Here is a 12,235-nt window from a genome sequence, read left to right on the forward strand (position 1 = left end):
AGGAACTAACAAACGCCACTAGTGAACGCCAACCAATTTGGCTCGGTTCAATCAGGTCATTTTCTGGCATTTATTGAATCTCCACTGAGCTTGGTTTACCAAGCTTATCTGATAAGAAGAGAGATAACAAGGTGTAGAGCTGGATGAACACAGCAGGCCAAGCAGCATCAGAGCAGCAGGAAGGCTGACGTTTCGGGCCTAGGCCCTTCTTCAGAAAATGTTATTTGTTATCTCAGATTCTCCAGCATGTGCAGTTCCACTTATCTGATAAGAATGTTGTTTTATCAGCAATGATTAAACCTCTAGCTAATTCCAATGACCAGCTCCCCCCACACATTATTATTGTAGTGAATTCTTGCAAAATGAATAATTGTTTTGCCACCTTTTTTCTTTGATTTTTTTCAACAGAAATGTATATCGAGACATTGAAATATTTGCCACTCATGCTCATCCCCGGTGTCCTGGTCAGTATTTCGTCCCAACTAACATTCCACACATAGTGATGAGAACTAAGTGGACTTTGTTGACTATGAGGTTCTTGATTGGGGTTGTTAGCCTGGGCCAATCAGGAAGCCCTGACTGACCAACACTAAAAGGAGATTAGAATCTCCTCCATTCAGAGGGCTGACTCCAAGCTGGCTGCTCACAGCCAGTGTACTGTGCACGAGCAAATAAAGGGTGACTTGGTGACGCAATATTGGCATCTGTGCAGTTATTTCAATGGCGACGGGAGAAAACAGTAGATGCCTGAAGAACATTCGCTGAAAATATTCATCTTGGATTTGGGGTAGGATTTCCGGCATCATGCCTTTATTTGGGAAGCTTGACTCGTTCAATTCTGCCGTCGAAGACTTGGCCCAGTATGTAGAAAGAATGCTTTACTTTTTCCGGGCAAATGACATTGGGGCAGATGAAAAGCAATGAGTAATCCTTCTGACTGCTTGTGGACCCGCAGTATTTTTGGTTATGAGGAGCTTAACTTTCCCAGAGGCACCAGACACTAAAATCTTCATAGAATTGATGGAGTTGGTTAAGGAATATTATGACCCCAAACCTCCTCTAATTCTGAGATGGTATCGATTTTATTCGGTTGTTAGAGAACCAGGGGAATCTGTATCAGGATTTTTGTCAAGGTTAAGATGACTGGCAGAGGCATGTGATTTTGGGTTAACCCTGAATGAGATGCTGAGAGACCATTCGGTATGTGGGATTAATGATGTAACCGTTCAGAAGCGCCTACTAGCTGAAGCCCAACTGGGCTGCAACAGGCACTTCACTGGCTTTGTCCTTAGAAAATGAGGCAAGTGGAGCATGGGAACTACAGGGCATCCCAATGGAAGCAGATGCCCTCACCTCTCCAGATGAGCTTGGGGAACACCACTTGAATGTAGACAATTGCACAGCCTTACGCAGGGCACATCCTAAGCAGAGGGACTCTAGGCTAGCCAACAGCAGAACCCCACAACAAAGCCGAGCCTCGGCCAAGTGGCTAAAAAGTTCTTCAGTATCTGGGCCAGCAAGCCACTGTAGTTGCTGCCGGTATGTGGACTTGAGACAGCAAAGGAATCCTACAAGGCCCGGCTTAAGTAAGAAAACTCGTTGACTGGTACCCATGAGCGTGCACACCCTGGAAAGTTCCCCTACATGTGGGTTAGAACCTCAGCCAGACTGAGAATATACACTGGGGAACCATTGCAGATGAAGGGTACGACTTCGGTTCCAGTCTCCTATGAGAAGCAGTTGGTGCAGGCAGTTACCACTGTAGTAAGAGGCCTGGCCCAAGCCTATTGGGGCAGAATTGGTTGAGATAGATTCAGCTTGATTGGCTATATTTTTCGATTGGAACGTGGCTGCCTCAGTGAAGTCCTGGTGAAATACCCAGGAATATTTCAGGAAGGGCTTGAGACTATCAAAGGAGCCAAAGCCAGATTACATGTTGACCAGGAAGCAATTCCGAGATTTTGCAAGGCCCACCCAGTGCCATTTGCCTTGCGGGCAAAAGTAGAGGCAGAAATCAGGAGGCTGGAGAGTGAAGGAATCATTAAACCAGTGCAGTTTGCAGAATGGGCAGCACCAGTTGTACCCATTGTGAAGTCTGATGGCTCAGTTCGCCTTTGTAGGGGATTTTAAGCAAACGGTAAAGCGCTTCTCACAGCTGGATAAATACCTGATCCCTTGCATAGAGGGCCCATATGCAAATTTGGAAGGCTGGTGGGGGGGTGCTGTCCTTTATGGGGTATCATCAGTCTGCGCCCTTTTCCAGCGGACCATGGAGAACGTTTTACAAGGGCTACCCCAGGTTGCCATTTATCTGGATGATGTAATAATACCCAGGAAGACCAATAAAGAGTGCTTGGAGAACTTGGACATTGTGCTTAAACATTTCTCCCAGGCGGGCATGTGCCTTAGAAGGGAAAAATGGGTGTTCCAGACATCCCAAGTGACTTATTTGGGTTACAGAGTTGACAAAACTGGGTTATTTCTATTAGAAGATAAAGTGAGGGCGACCAAAGGAGCCCCTGTCTCCCATATATGTACCGGAGCTGAGATGTTTCCTTGAATTAGTGAAACATTACGGAAAACTCATATGTAACCTGACCTCCATCTTGGCTCTTGAGAAAGGGTCAGTCTTGGAAATGATCGCGTTGCCAAGAAAGAGCCTTTAGGGAAGTGAAAAAGCAGCTATCGTTATCTAAGGTTGATCCAATACGACCCGAAGCGAGAGGTGATGCAGACATGCAAGGCCTCCCTGTACGATATTGGGGTAGTGTTGGCTCACTGAGATGAAAGCGTATGATTCCTGGACTTTGGCTGGTGTTGAATGCAAATATGCCCAAATAAAAAAGCAAGGTTTGGTGTGAGGAAGTTCCACCAGTACCTTTACGGATGGGAATTTGTCAAAGTAACAGATCACAAACCCCTGCGAGGCCTACTAAAGGATGGCATAGCAATGTTGCCCACAGCTTCCAGTAGAATTCAGTGCTAGGCCTTTGTTCTCAGCATGTACAAGTTAGAACACTGTCCAGGAAGCCAAGTCGCTCATGCGGATTCTTTGAGCCGCCTCCCATTGGCAGATACTTCACCAGCGCTGCATCTCCTGGAACAGTCCGTTTTGGTTTTAAACTTCCTGGACACCTTTCCGGTCACCACTGACAATATCCGACTATGGACTCAAAAAGATCCTGTCCTACAAAACTAAACCAGCTCGTGATAGTGGGGGAAACAGAAGGACCTTTGCAACCAGGACTGAACCCTTTCTGCATCCGGCAAGACCAGATGGCCGTACAGGATGGCATATTACTGTGGGACAGCAAGAGTGATTGTTCCCAGCAAAGGTCACCGTCAGATACTGGCTGAACTCAACCAGGATCATCCGGGGGTTTCCATGATGAAGATGCTGGCAAGAAGCTATGTCTGGTTGCCAGGGTTGGATACCGACATAGATGCACTGGTGGGGAATTCCCCAGAGTGCCAACAAGGACAAGCATTGGCACTGGCGGCGTCCCCAAATTTGTGGAAATGACTGGGTAAACCTCAGCCTCGGTTACATGTCAACTACACCAGTCCTGTCATGGGCTTAATGTTCCTGGTCATTGTGGATGCCAATTCAAAGTGGTTGGATGTACATAGAGGTCGTTTGGCAAACTTAGGGATGAACGATTGAGAAGCTGTGAGCGTCATTCACGATACACAGACTCCCGGAAGTATTGGTCACGGACAATGGGATATCATTTACCAGCAGGGAATTTGAGTAGTTCTCCTAAAGTCCAATGGCACTTAGCACATAAGGACAGTTCCATACCATTCATCGTCCAATGGACTGGTGGAAAGAGCACTCCAAACATTGAAGGCTGGTTTAAAGAAGCGGTCTACAGCAACACTCGATACCAAACCGTTCCAGCTCCTGTTGGATTATAGGACCACCCCTCACGTAACAACAGGGATAGCTCTAGCAGGAGTTGCTGATTGGGAGAAGACTCCACACCAGGTTAAACCTGATATTTCTAGTTCTTGGAGGAGGAGAAGGGTGAAATGGCAGCAGAAACGCCAATGCCAGCCACAGGCCTCCTCTAAGCAACAGAGACAATTTACTTTGGGCACGTAGTTTAGTACCAGAAGCAGGAGAATGGCCCTGTATGGGTACGAGGCGAGGTTGATGCAAGGTCAGGTGCCATGACTTACAAAGTTCAGGTCAGTGAAGCGGTCCTGATCAAAACATACCCATCCCGTCAGAACAGCCAGAAGAAACTGTAGAAGAAACCGTCAGAAACTGTCGGTTGTCCCCCTCTACCTAGTGTCCAGGAAACCTCAGAGTCTGAAATGGATGCAGCCTCGTTACCATTACCGCTGGAAGAAGAGGAGGACACTCTCCCGAGATGGTCTGGACGCAAAAGATAGGCTATGGGTCTGGTACACACTGCCCGTGTCAGAGTCTGAATCAGATGTACCGGATCTGGGGCGAAAACTTCGCAGGAAAAGTTACTGGAGAAAGACCATGCCTACATCCTGGGACTTGGTTGGCGGGGGAAGGATGTCGTGATTGGAACCAGGTGGACCTTATTGACGACAAGATCCTTGACTGGGGTTGTTAACCTGGGCCAATCAGGAAAGCCCTGGCTGACCGATGTAAACAGGGGATATGTAAGCATTGCCCCTATTGGGCCTTGCTTTTTACTAGTTCCCTGGCCACATATATGTGGTTTTTCCGATGGTGGAAATATTGAATAAAATTATTTGCACAATGATGTTTTCACTGAGTCCCTGCACTTACACACACACAACACAGGTGCTAAGCGGGAAAGCAAACACCACTGCTGTACAGCAGCAGTGTGGGGATCATTACACAATATAAACAAACAGTGGGTTTAGAATCTCCTCAGTTCAGGGAAAAAATATAAACGGGGATTTAGAATCTCCTCAGTTCAGGGGCCTGACTCTGAGGTGGTTGGCCATAGCCAGTTAACTGTGCATCAGCAAATAAAGGCTAACTTGATGATGGAATACCAGCCTCTGTGCAGTTATTTCACCACACTAAGAAAAGATTATCTGGACACTCACAATGCAGTGAGCAGGGGATCAATGTACATTAAGCGAATGCCATGTTTCCTGCATTGCAGCAGTAACTATACTTGAAAAGTACTTGATTGGCACCAAATCTCTTTGACACAGTTGCAGTTATGAAATGGCCTATTTAAATGCAAATCTTTTTCCTGTTTTAAACTAAAAGTAATTGCAATCGAAATATTGCAGTCAAATATAATTCCTATCGAGTTTCTGGTGAAAAGTTGTAGGAATCAGTCTAGCACCTGCCTGTGATCTCGGGAGAACATGCCTATTTTAGCTGCTGGGCTTCACTTACCATGCTGCCAGCCTACTTGCCATCCCGTGGAAACACCCAAGAAGCAGTGCTAGCCTCCGAACTATTGTAAGCCTGAAGGTATGTAGTACCATGTTGGAAACATATACTTGCACTGCTGAACCCCCTACTCTCCCCAAAGGGAAAATCATCCTATGAATATTTAGGGAGATAGGATTGATTAATGATCTCATAGTGAAGGCTCTCCTAGGTATTGGTGAATGTACGATGAGTTAATTTTACAGTCACTTTGAGGGAGGATTGGGTTTTTTTTTGAAACTTTAAATAAAGGCAATGATGAGTTGTGAAAGCAAAGCTGGTTAAAGTGAAATGGCAAACTGGGTTAACAGCAAGGGAGAACAGAGATGCAGTTGTAGAGATTTAGGGCATAATCCAGAATACACGGAACCTTTAAACAAATTTTTTTAAAAATCCAAGGGATGGACCAACCATCCATGGTTAGCTGGAAAGGGTTAGGTCATTTTCAAATGTAAGGAAAATGCACATAATTATGCAAATACAGGTTGCACGTCAGAAAATTGGACAGAATGTGTGAAACAGCAAAGAACGATGAAAGTCCAAGCCAGCACATGGAGGGAATCAAATTACTTGGTTGTGGGCAAATAATCTGGGATTGGGGTGACTGGAGACAGGAGTCATGTGCTAAATCTTCAAACAACACGTCCAACCAGATCAGCCATTTCAATTGCCAGATTCCACTGGACAACTCAGGTTAAAACACTCTGATATTAGCTTTACTCTTCAAGTAAATTTGCATTGTTTGCATGGAAGAAAGAAAGATTTTAAATTCCTATTCAAATAGCATTTATTGACCAGGCACTGAAAACTAGGTAAGTCTGTACTTTGTTGACATCTGGTAACTTACCTGAATAGCTTATTCCAGGAGGTCATCATAATCCCCTATCCTGGCCAATGACCAAATGAAATGACCCTATGCTAAAGGGTGAGACTGCAAGTGAGGCAGATAAGGGGACCCAGAGGGAAGGAGCAGCCTTTGCAATGTCCAACAGGCATGAGGTGTTTTTGACGTTTTTGGACGAAAGAAAGAATGACAGTCGTGGTATTAGGGGAAGAGTAGAGTGAAGGGGATAGACACTGTTGTCTGCAGTAAACGGTGTGAGTCCAAATGTATTGTCTGTCAGGTGCCAGGGTTTGGGCTGGAGAAAATTCACCGGGGGAGAGGGAGGATCCAGCAGTTGAGGCTCACTAAGTGATACTGATGACACAGGTAAAACTAAGAGCACGTGTGAGAAGCTTGGTACTAAATTTAAAAGCAGTACCTTAAATGTAATAATTGCTGGATTATTACCTGAGCCACATACAAATTTTCAATGGACAAACTGGATTAGAAAAATAAAGACTGGTGTGGGAGAAGTGGGTTCCATTTCAAGGGACACTAGTGCCAGTACTAGCGAAAGGGGGATCTGTGCCATTGGAATAGTCTACACCTGAACCATTCTGTGACTGGTGTTCTAGCAAGCCACATAATTAGGAAGAAATATTCAAACTAAAAAAAAGTTGGGTGGTGAGGGATGTAGCAAATCAAGGGATAGAGATGATTGCAAGAGAGCCAGAGAGGAAAGGGCAGACAGAACAAACCTAACGATACACCAACAGTGAAGACTAAAATCTAGAAAAGCTCTGGAACAGAATGTGTGTAGCACGCATACAAGGTAGACAAATTGATAATGCACATAAATGTGATCTGATGGCCATTATGGAAACATAGCCGCAGGTTAATAATGATTAGGTCCTGAATATTGAGGGATATGTGACAGTCAAGAAGGAAAGGAAAGTGAATAAAGATGGAAGGGTAGCACTTCTAATCAAGGATGACATTGGTGCAAGATTTAGAGATGACCTTATTTCAGGAGATCAGGATATAGAATTGGTTTGGGCAAAGACTAGGAATAGTAAGGTATAGAAACCAATGGTGGCTGTGGTCTACAGGTCCCCTAATAGTAACAACAATGTAGAACAAAGTATACAAGAAGAAATTTTGGGTGCTTGAGATAAAGGACAGCAATAATCATGGGAGATTTCAATCTACATGTAAACTGGAAAAATCAGACTGACAATAGTACCCTGGATGTAGAATTCATATAATGGTTCTGAGGTAATTTCTTAGAGCAGTTCATTCTGGAATCAACCAGGCGGCAGGTTATATTAGACGTGGTATTATATAATGAGACAGGATTCATTCATGACCTCAGAACATCAGCACCTCTAGGCAGTAGAAATCACTATATGATTGAATTTTACATGCAGCTTGAAAGGGAGGAGGTTGGATTAGTCTTTTTCAAAACTTAAGAAGGGCAACTATATGGGCATGAAAGTCGAGTTAGCTGAAGTAAACTGGGTTCTCTGCTAGGAGTTAGATAAATAGAAAAGCAATAGCAGACATTGAAGGAATATTTCAGAATACTCAAAATATGTACATTCTGACTACAAAGGGAAAATCCAAGGGGAGGACCCACCATCCACGACATTAAAGAAGTTACGGAAAACATCAGACTTAAGGAAAAAGCATATGAATGTGCAAATATGGTTGGCAGGTCGGACAAAGGTTATATTGGTCAGAATATAATGGAAAGGTTCACGAGGAGGAAGAAATTGGAGTATGAGAGAAAGCTAGCCAGAAAGGATAAAGTGGATAGCAAGTGTTTCTGAAGGTATCTGAAAAGGAAAGGATGAAATAAGATGAGTGTTAGTCATCTCGAGAATGAGAATGGGATTAACAATAGTTAATAAGGAAATGGAAGGTGAAGTGAACAAACATTTTGCCTCTTCTTTGCTCTTGAGGATACAAAGAAATTCCAGTAGTAGTTGTAAATTAGGTGACAGAAGGAAGAGAGGAACTTGGTGAAATTATGATCACCGGAGAAGCGGTTCCTGGCAAACTGATGGAGCTGTGAGCTGACAGACCTCCAGGTCTTGATGAACTCATCTGTGCATCTTAGAGGAGGTCATGTGGAGGTGCCAGTGCTGGACTGGGGTGGACAAGGTCAGAAATCACACAATACCATGTTATAGAGTAGATGCGTTGGTGTTAATTTTTCACAATTCACTAGATCCTGGAAAGGTTCCATTAGAAAGAAACAAATATAACACCTCGATTTAAGAATGGAAAGGGGCAGAAAAATGTTTAGGTCAGTTGGCTCGGCACATTGTAATGAGGAAGGTGTTAGAATCGGTCATTCAGGAGATTATAGCTGGGCACTTAGGAAAAACGCAAGGTTACTGAGAAGAGTCAGCATGGTTTCGAGAAAAGGACTTCACGTTCAACCAATTTACTGGATTTCCTTGAAGGAGCAACATGTGTTGTGGCTAGGGGGAAGATAACTGATATTCTGATTTTGGATTTCAAGGTGCAACATAAGAAGTTATAGTATTAAGTAGAAGTAGATGGTGGGGAGTAACATACAGGCACGGATAGCAAATTGACTGGCTGGCAGGAAACAGAGAGTGTGCTTAAATGGATTTTTTTCAATTGGCAGGAATGATACTAGAGTTCCGTAGAGGTCTGTGCTGGGGACTCAGCTTCTTACAATGATATAATGACTTAAATGAAAGCATGCCAATTCAAAGCGCAGGACACTCAGATAGTTATGAAAGAAGAAGACATAAGAACAGATATAGATAGGTTGAGTGATTGGACTTAATTCTGCAGATGGAGCAAAATATGGGAAAATGTGAAATTGTTCACTTTGACAGGAGGAATAATAAAGTAGATAGCGAAGTTGATAAACAGAGAATATCTGCTGAATTGCGAGGTGCAAAGGGATTTAGGTATTTTAGTGTATCAGTCACAAGATGTTAGAATGCAGGCACAGCAAATATTTAGGAAGGTTGCTGGAATGCTATCCATTATGATGAGACGAACTGAATATAAAAGTAAGGATGTTATGGTTCAGTTACACAGGGCATTTGTGAGATCAAAACCATACACTGTATGCAGTTTTGGTCTCCTTATTTAAGGAAGGATCTAAATGTGTTGGATTGACCTTAAAGAATGCTTTTGAGATTAATGCTAGCAATGAGTGGATTGTCTTATGAGTACAGGTTATACATGTTTCCTCTGGAGTATGGAAGATGGAAGGATGACTTTATTGAAGTGTATAAAATTCTGAAAGTTCTGGACAAGGTGGACATGGAAAGGATGATTTCTCTCATGGAGGAGTCCAGAACTGGAGCAACACTGTTTTCAAATTAAGGGATTTCCTTATTGAAGAGAATTCTTTTCTTACAGAAGACTGTGTGACTGTGAAACTCTCTTCCTCAGAAGCCAGTGTAGGCAGTGTCATTGCATATTTTAAAAACAGAGGTGGATAAATTATTATTGGGCAATGCAATCAAAAGGCTATTGAGATTAGATGTGAGAAATTTGAAACTGATCACATAAAATTATGAGATTATTGCATGGTGAAGCAGGCTTGAAGGGCTGAATAGCCTAACTTTGTCCTGAATTTGTAGCTTGCATGAAACTTGATTTATTATAAGTGTCTCCAGATATTTCCCTGCTGCTTTGCTTAAAGACAAATGAGAATCAATTACTGTGCCTTCAATGAATCCAGAGACTTGTATTTTTGTTAGGATATTTATTTCAAGAGAACTAAACATTTGCAAACTTTCCACAATCCAGACAGCAATCTCTTGTCAGCAAGCGTTTTCCACAGTGTTCAAATGTTGATCAGCAGTGAAGCCAAAATCACTAGTTTCCTCAGCAAAAGAGAATCCAGCAAGTAATGCATTTTATTCGGTTAAAAGCACAGTCATTGGTCTGTTCTGAGAACACTTAAACTGACGTTGCTGTGGGACAGCAAATGATCTCCACACATTGCTTTTAGTTACTATCAACAGAGCAGTTCCATTTACGTTCTAGTATCAAAAATGGACATTGCCTCATTCAATGGCTCATCCTCTCTAACGTCGCTCTTCACATGAACAATACATTTCTGAAAGAACTTTAGAGACTCGATTATGGTATTCAATTTATTCACTCAATTGCATATTGAGTATGTTAGATTTGTTTATGGCATTCCTCCATATTAAGGAGATTTCAAACTGCAGATATACTCAATCATAATCTACCTTCAGAATGCCAGAGTTAACTACGGTTGGGAAAACTAGTTGGTCTGCATTGGCAACCCAATAGAAAAATTAAAGCTGCTCTGGAATGCCAACAGCTTTGGCTGATCAACAATGGCACTGAATTAGAGCGCTATGGATGCTTTAGAGAATGCATCTTCATTACTCAGCAAGTTCACAAGTTTTTCTTTAAATGTAAAATATACTTGTGACATGACATTTCTGTTATCTAGGCATTAGTAAAACACATATGGTCCAGGTTCTGCAGTTCCAAAAAAAACTTCCCATTCAATTACCGATTAGTTTTTGTTATCCTTAGGGTACACAGAGGAAACATAAAAAATATGATTAGATGACAGAAAATGAAAGCTATCAGAATCTTTGGAGATGATCACCCAGATAGATAATAATAAGCCTCATTTCAGTCATAACATTAACATTTCTTGTTGATACTCACATATTCTCAGTTATTGGCCAGTGGGGGATACTGATATGGATTTGGTTTTGAGCCAAAGGTAAGTGGAGACAGTGGGAACTGAAGGTGCACAGGTAAGGCAGATAACCAAAGAGATTAATCCTGATCATAAGCAAAGGACTCTTTCCCCTAATTATTTCAGGACCTTCCATTGGATAATTCAAGGGTGGCTGCACTCAGTAAAACAACAACTTTTGTAAAATGAGCAATGATTGTATCTTACAGGCATGACACGCTGAGTATTATTATTTTACCACAATAAGGGCAACCTTTACAGATCACTCAGAGAAACCAAAGTGAGTGTGGGGGCTTTCTGCCAAGGTAATACAGGACAACAAGACAGAGTGACAAAAGGATTAAATCTAAAATCTAAAAAAAATTGGCTAACATTGCTAATGCTGACTACTTCTAAAAAAATAAGTTTCTGATTTCAACACTGATTTGAAACTATCCCCAACACAACAAACAATATATGTTTATCATAAACATATTAGATTGTTAATTTAAAGAAGATTATTAATTTAAATTGTACAATGAAGTTTAACTTACCTGCAGTGCAAGAGGTTTCCATCTCATGTTCTTAAGCAAAGCAGGTGCAGAGGTGAGCATGCTCTGAGGACGTTTCTTTAAGGTTAAGATGACCCCATTGGGATCTTCCCGAAGTGCATTTACTAAGTTTTTCAACTGCCATCCTACCTAGAACCCAACAGCAAAAATAAGAAGATAGAAAGGATAAGAAAGTCTACAAAACTGAAAGCAAAAAATATATTAGTGCCATGATAGATTACTCTAAATGACACATGGGAAGTACTAACAATAACATTCAAAAAATCAGCATCTGACATGTTTCTAATTATATGATCATAACAATTGTAAGATTCTGTGACACGTTTCTCATGTAAGAAGGTAGTTTCTCCATCATGTCTGGTTCACATCCGGAACATGCACTGTTAACAGTGAGAAGCTGTAAACTAAGCATATTGCTTATGTATCCACATACTCACAACACCAAACGTGTATCTGTGACAACAGATATATAACACTATTCTGAAGTATTATTCAGAAATGGCATCACACTGTCTCACAATATATTCCAGAAGATCAAGCTGCAAGAGCATAATAAACCAGCTTGAGCAAGACCAATGGGAGGAGAAAAAACACACTCAAGAGGGAGTGCACAGTGAGGCTGGTGGGAAGTGAGAGTGAGTTTACATGAGGTTGGTGGGAGGTGAGAGTGGGAGAATAGGAAGGTCGGTGGAAGGTGGGAGGTGAGAGTGGGAGAATAGGGAGGTCGG

The 12,235-nt window shown here is 42.3% G+C and overlaps 1 protein-coding gene across 1 annotated transcript in view; it reads right to left on the reverse strand.

Annotated features, from left to right (window-relative positions):
* cnksr2a (connector enhancer of kinase suppressor of Ras 2a) overlaps positions 1-12,235 on the reverse strand; it is a 410,446-nt gene that overhangs the window by 149,889 nt on the left and 248,322 nt on the right. Inside the window, 1 exon segment of the mRNA XM_048602521.1 lies at positions 11,490-11,636. Coding sequence (XP_048458478.1) covers positions 11,490-11,636 — 147 coding nt within the window.

Source organism: Rhincodon typus, chromosome 11, assembly GCF_021869965.1.
Source record: "Rhincodon typus isolate 14 chromosome 11, sRhiTyp1.1, whole genome shotgun sequence".
Lineage (NCBI taxonomy): Eukaryota > Metazoa > Chordata > Chondrichthyes > Orectolobiformes > Rhincodontidae > Rhincodon > Rhincodon typus.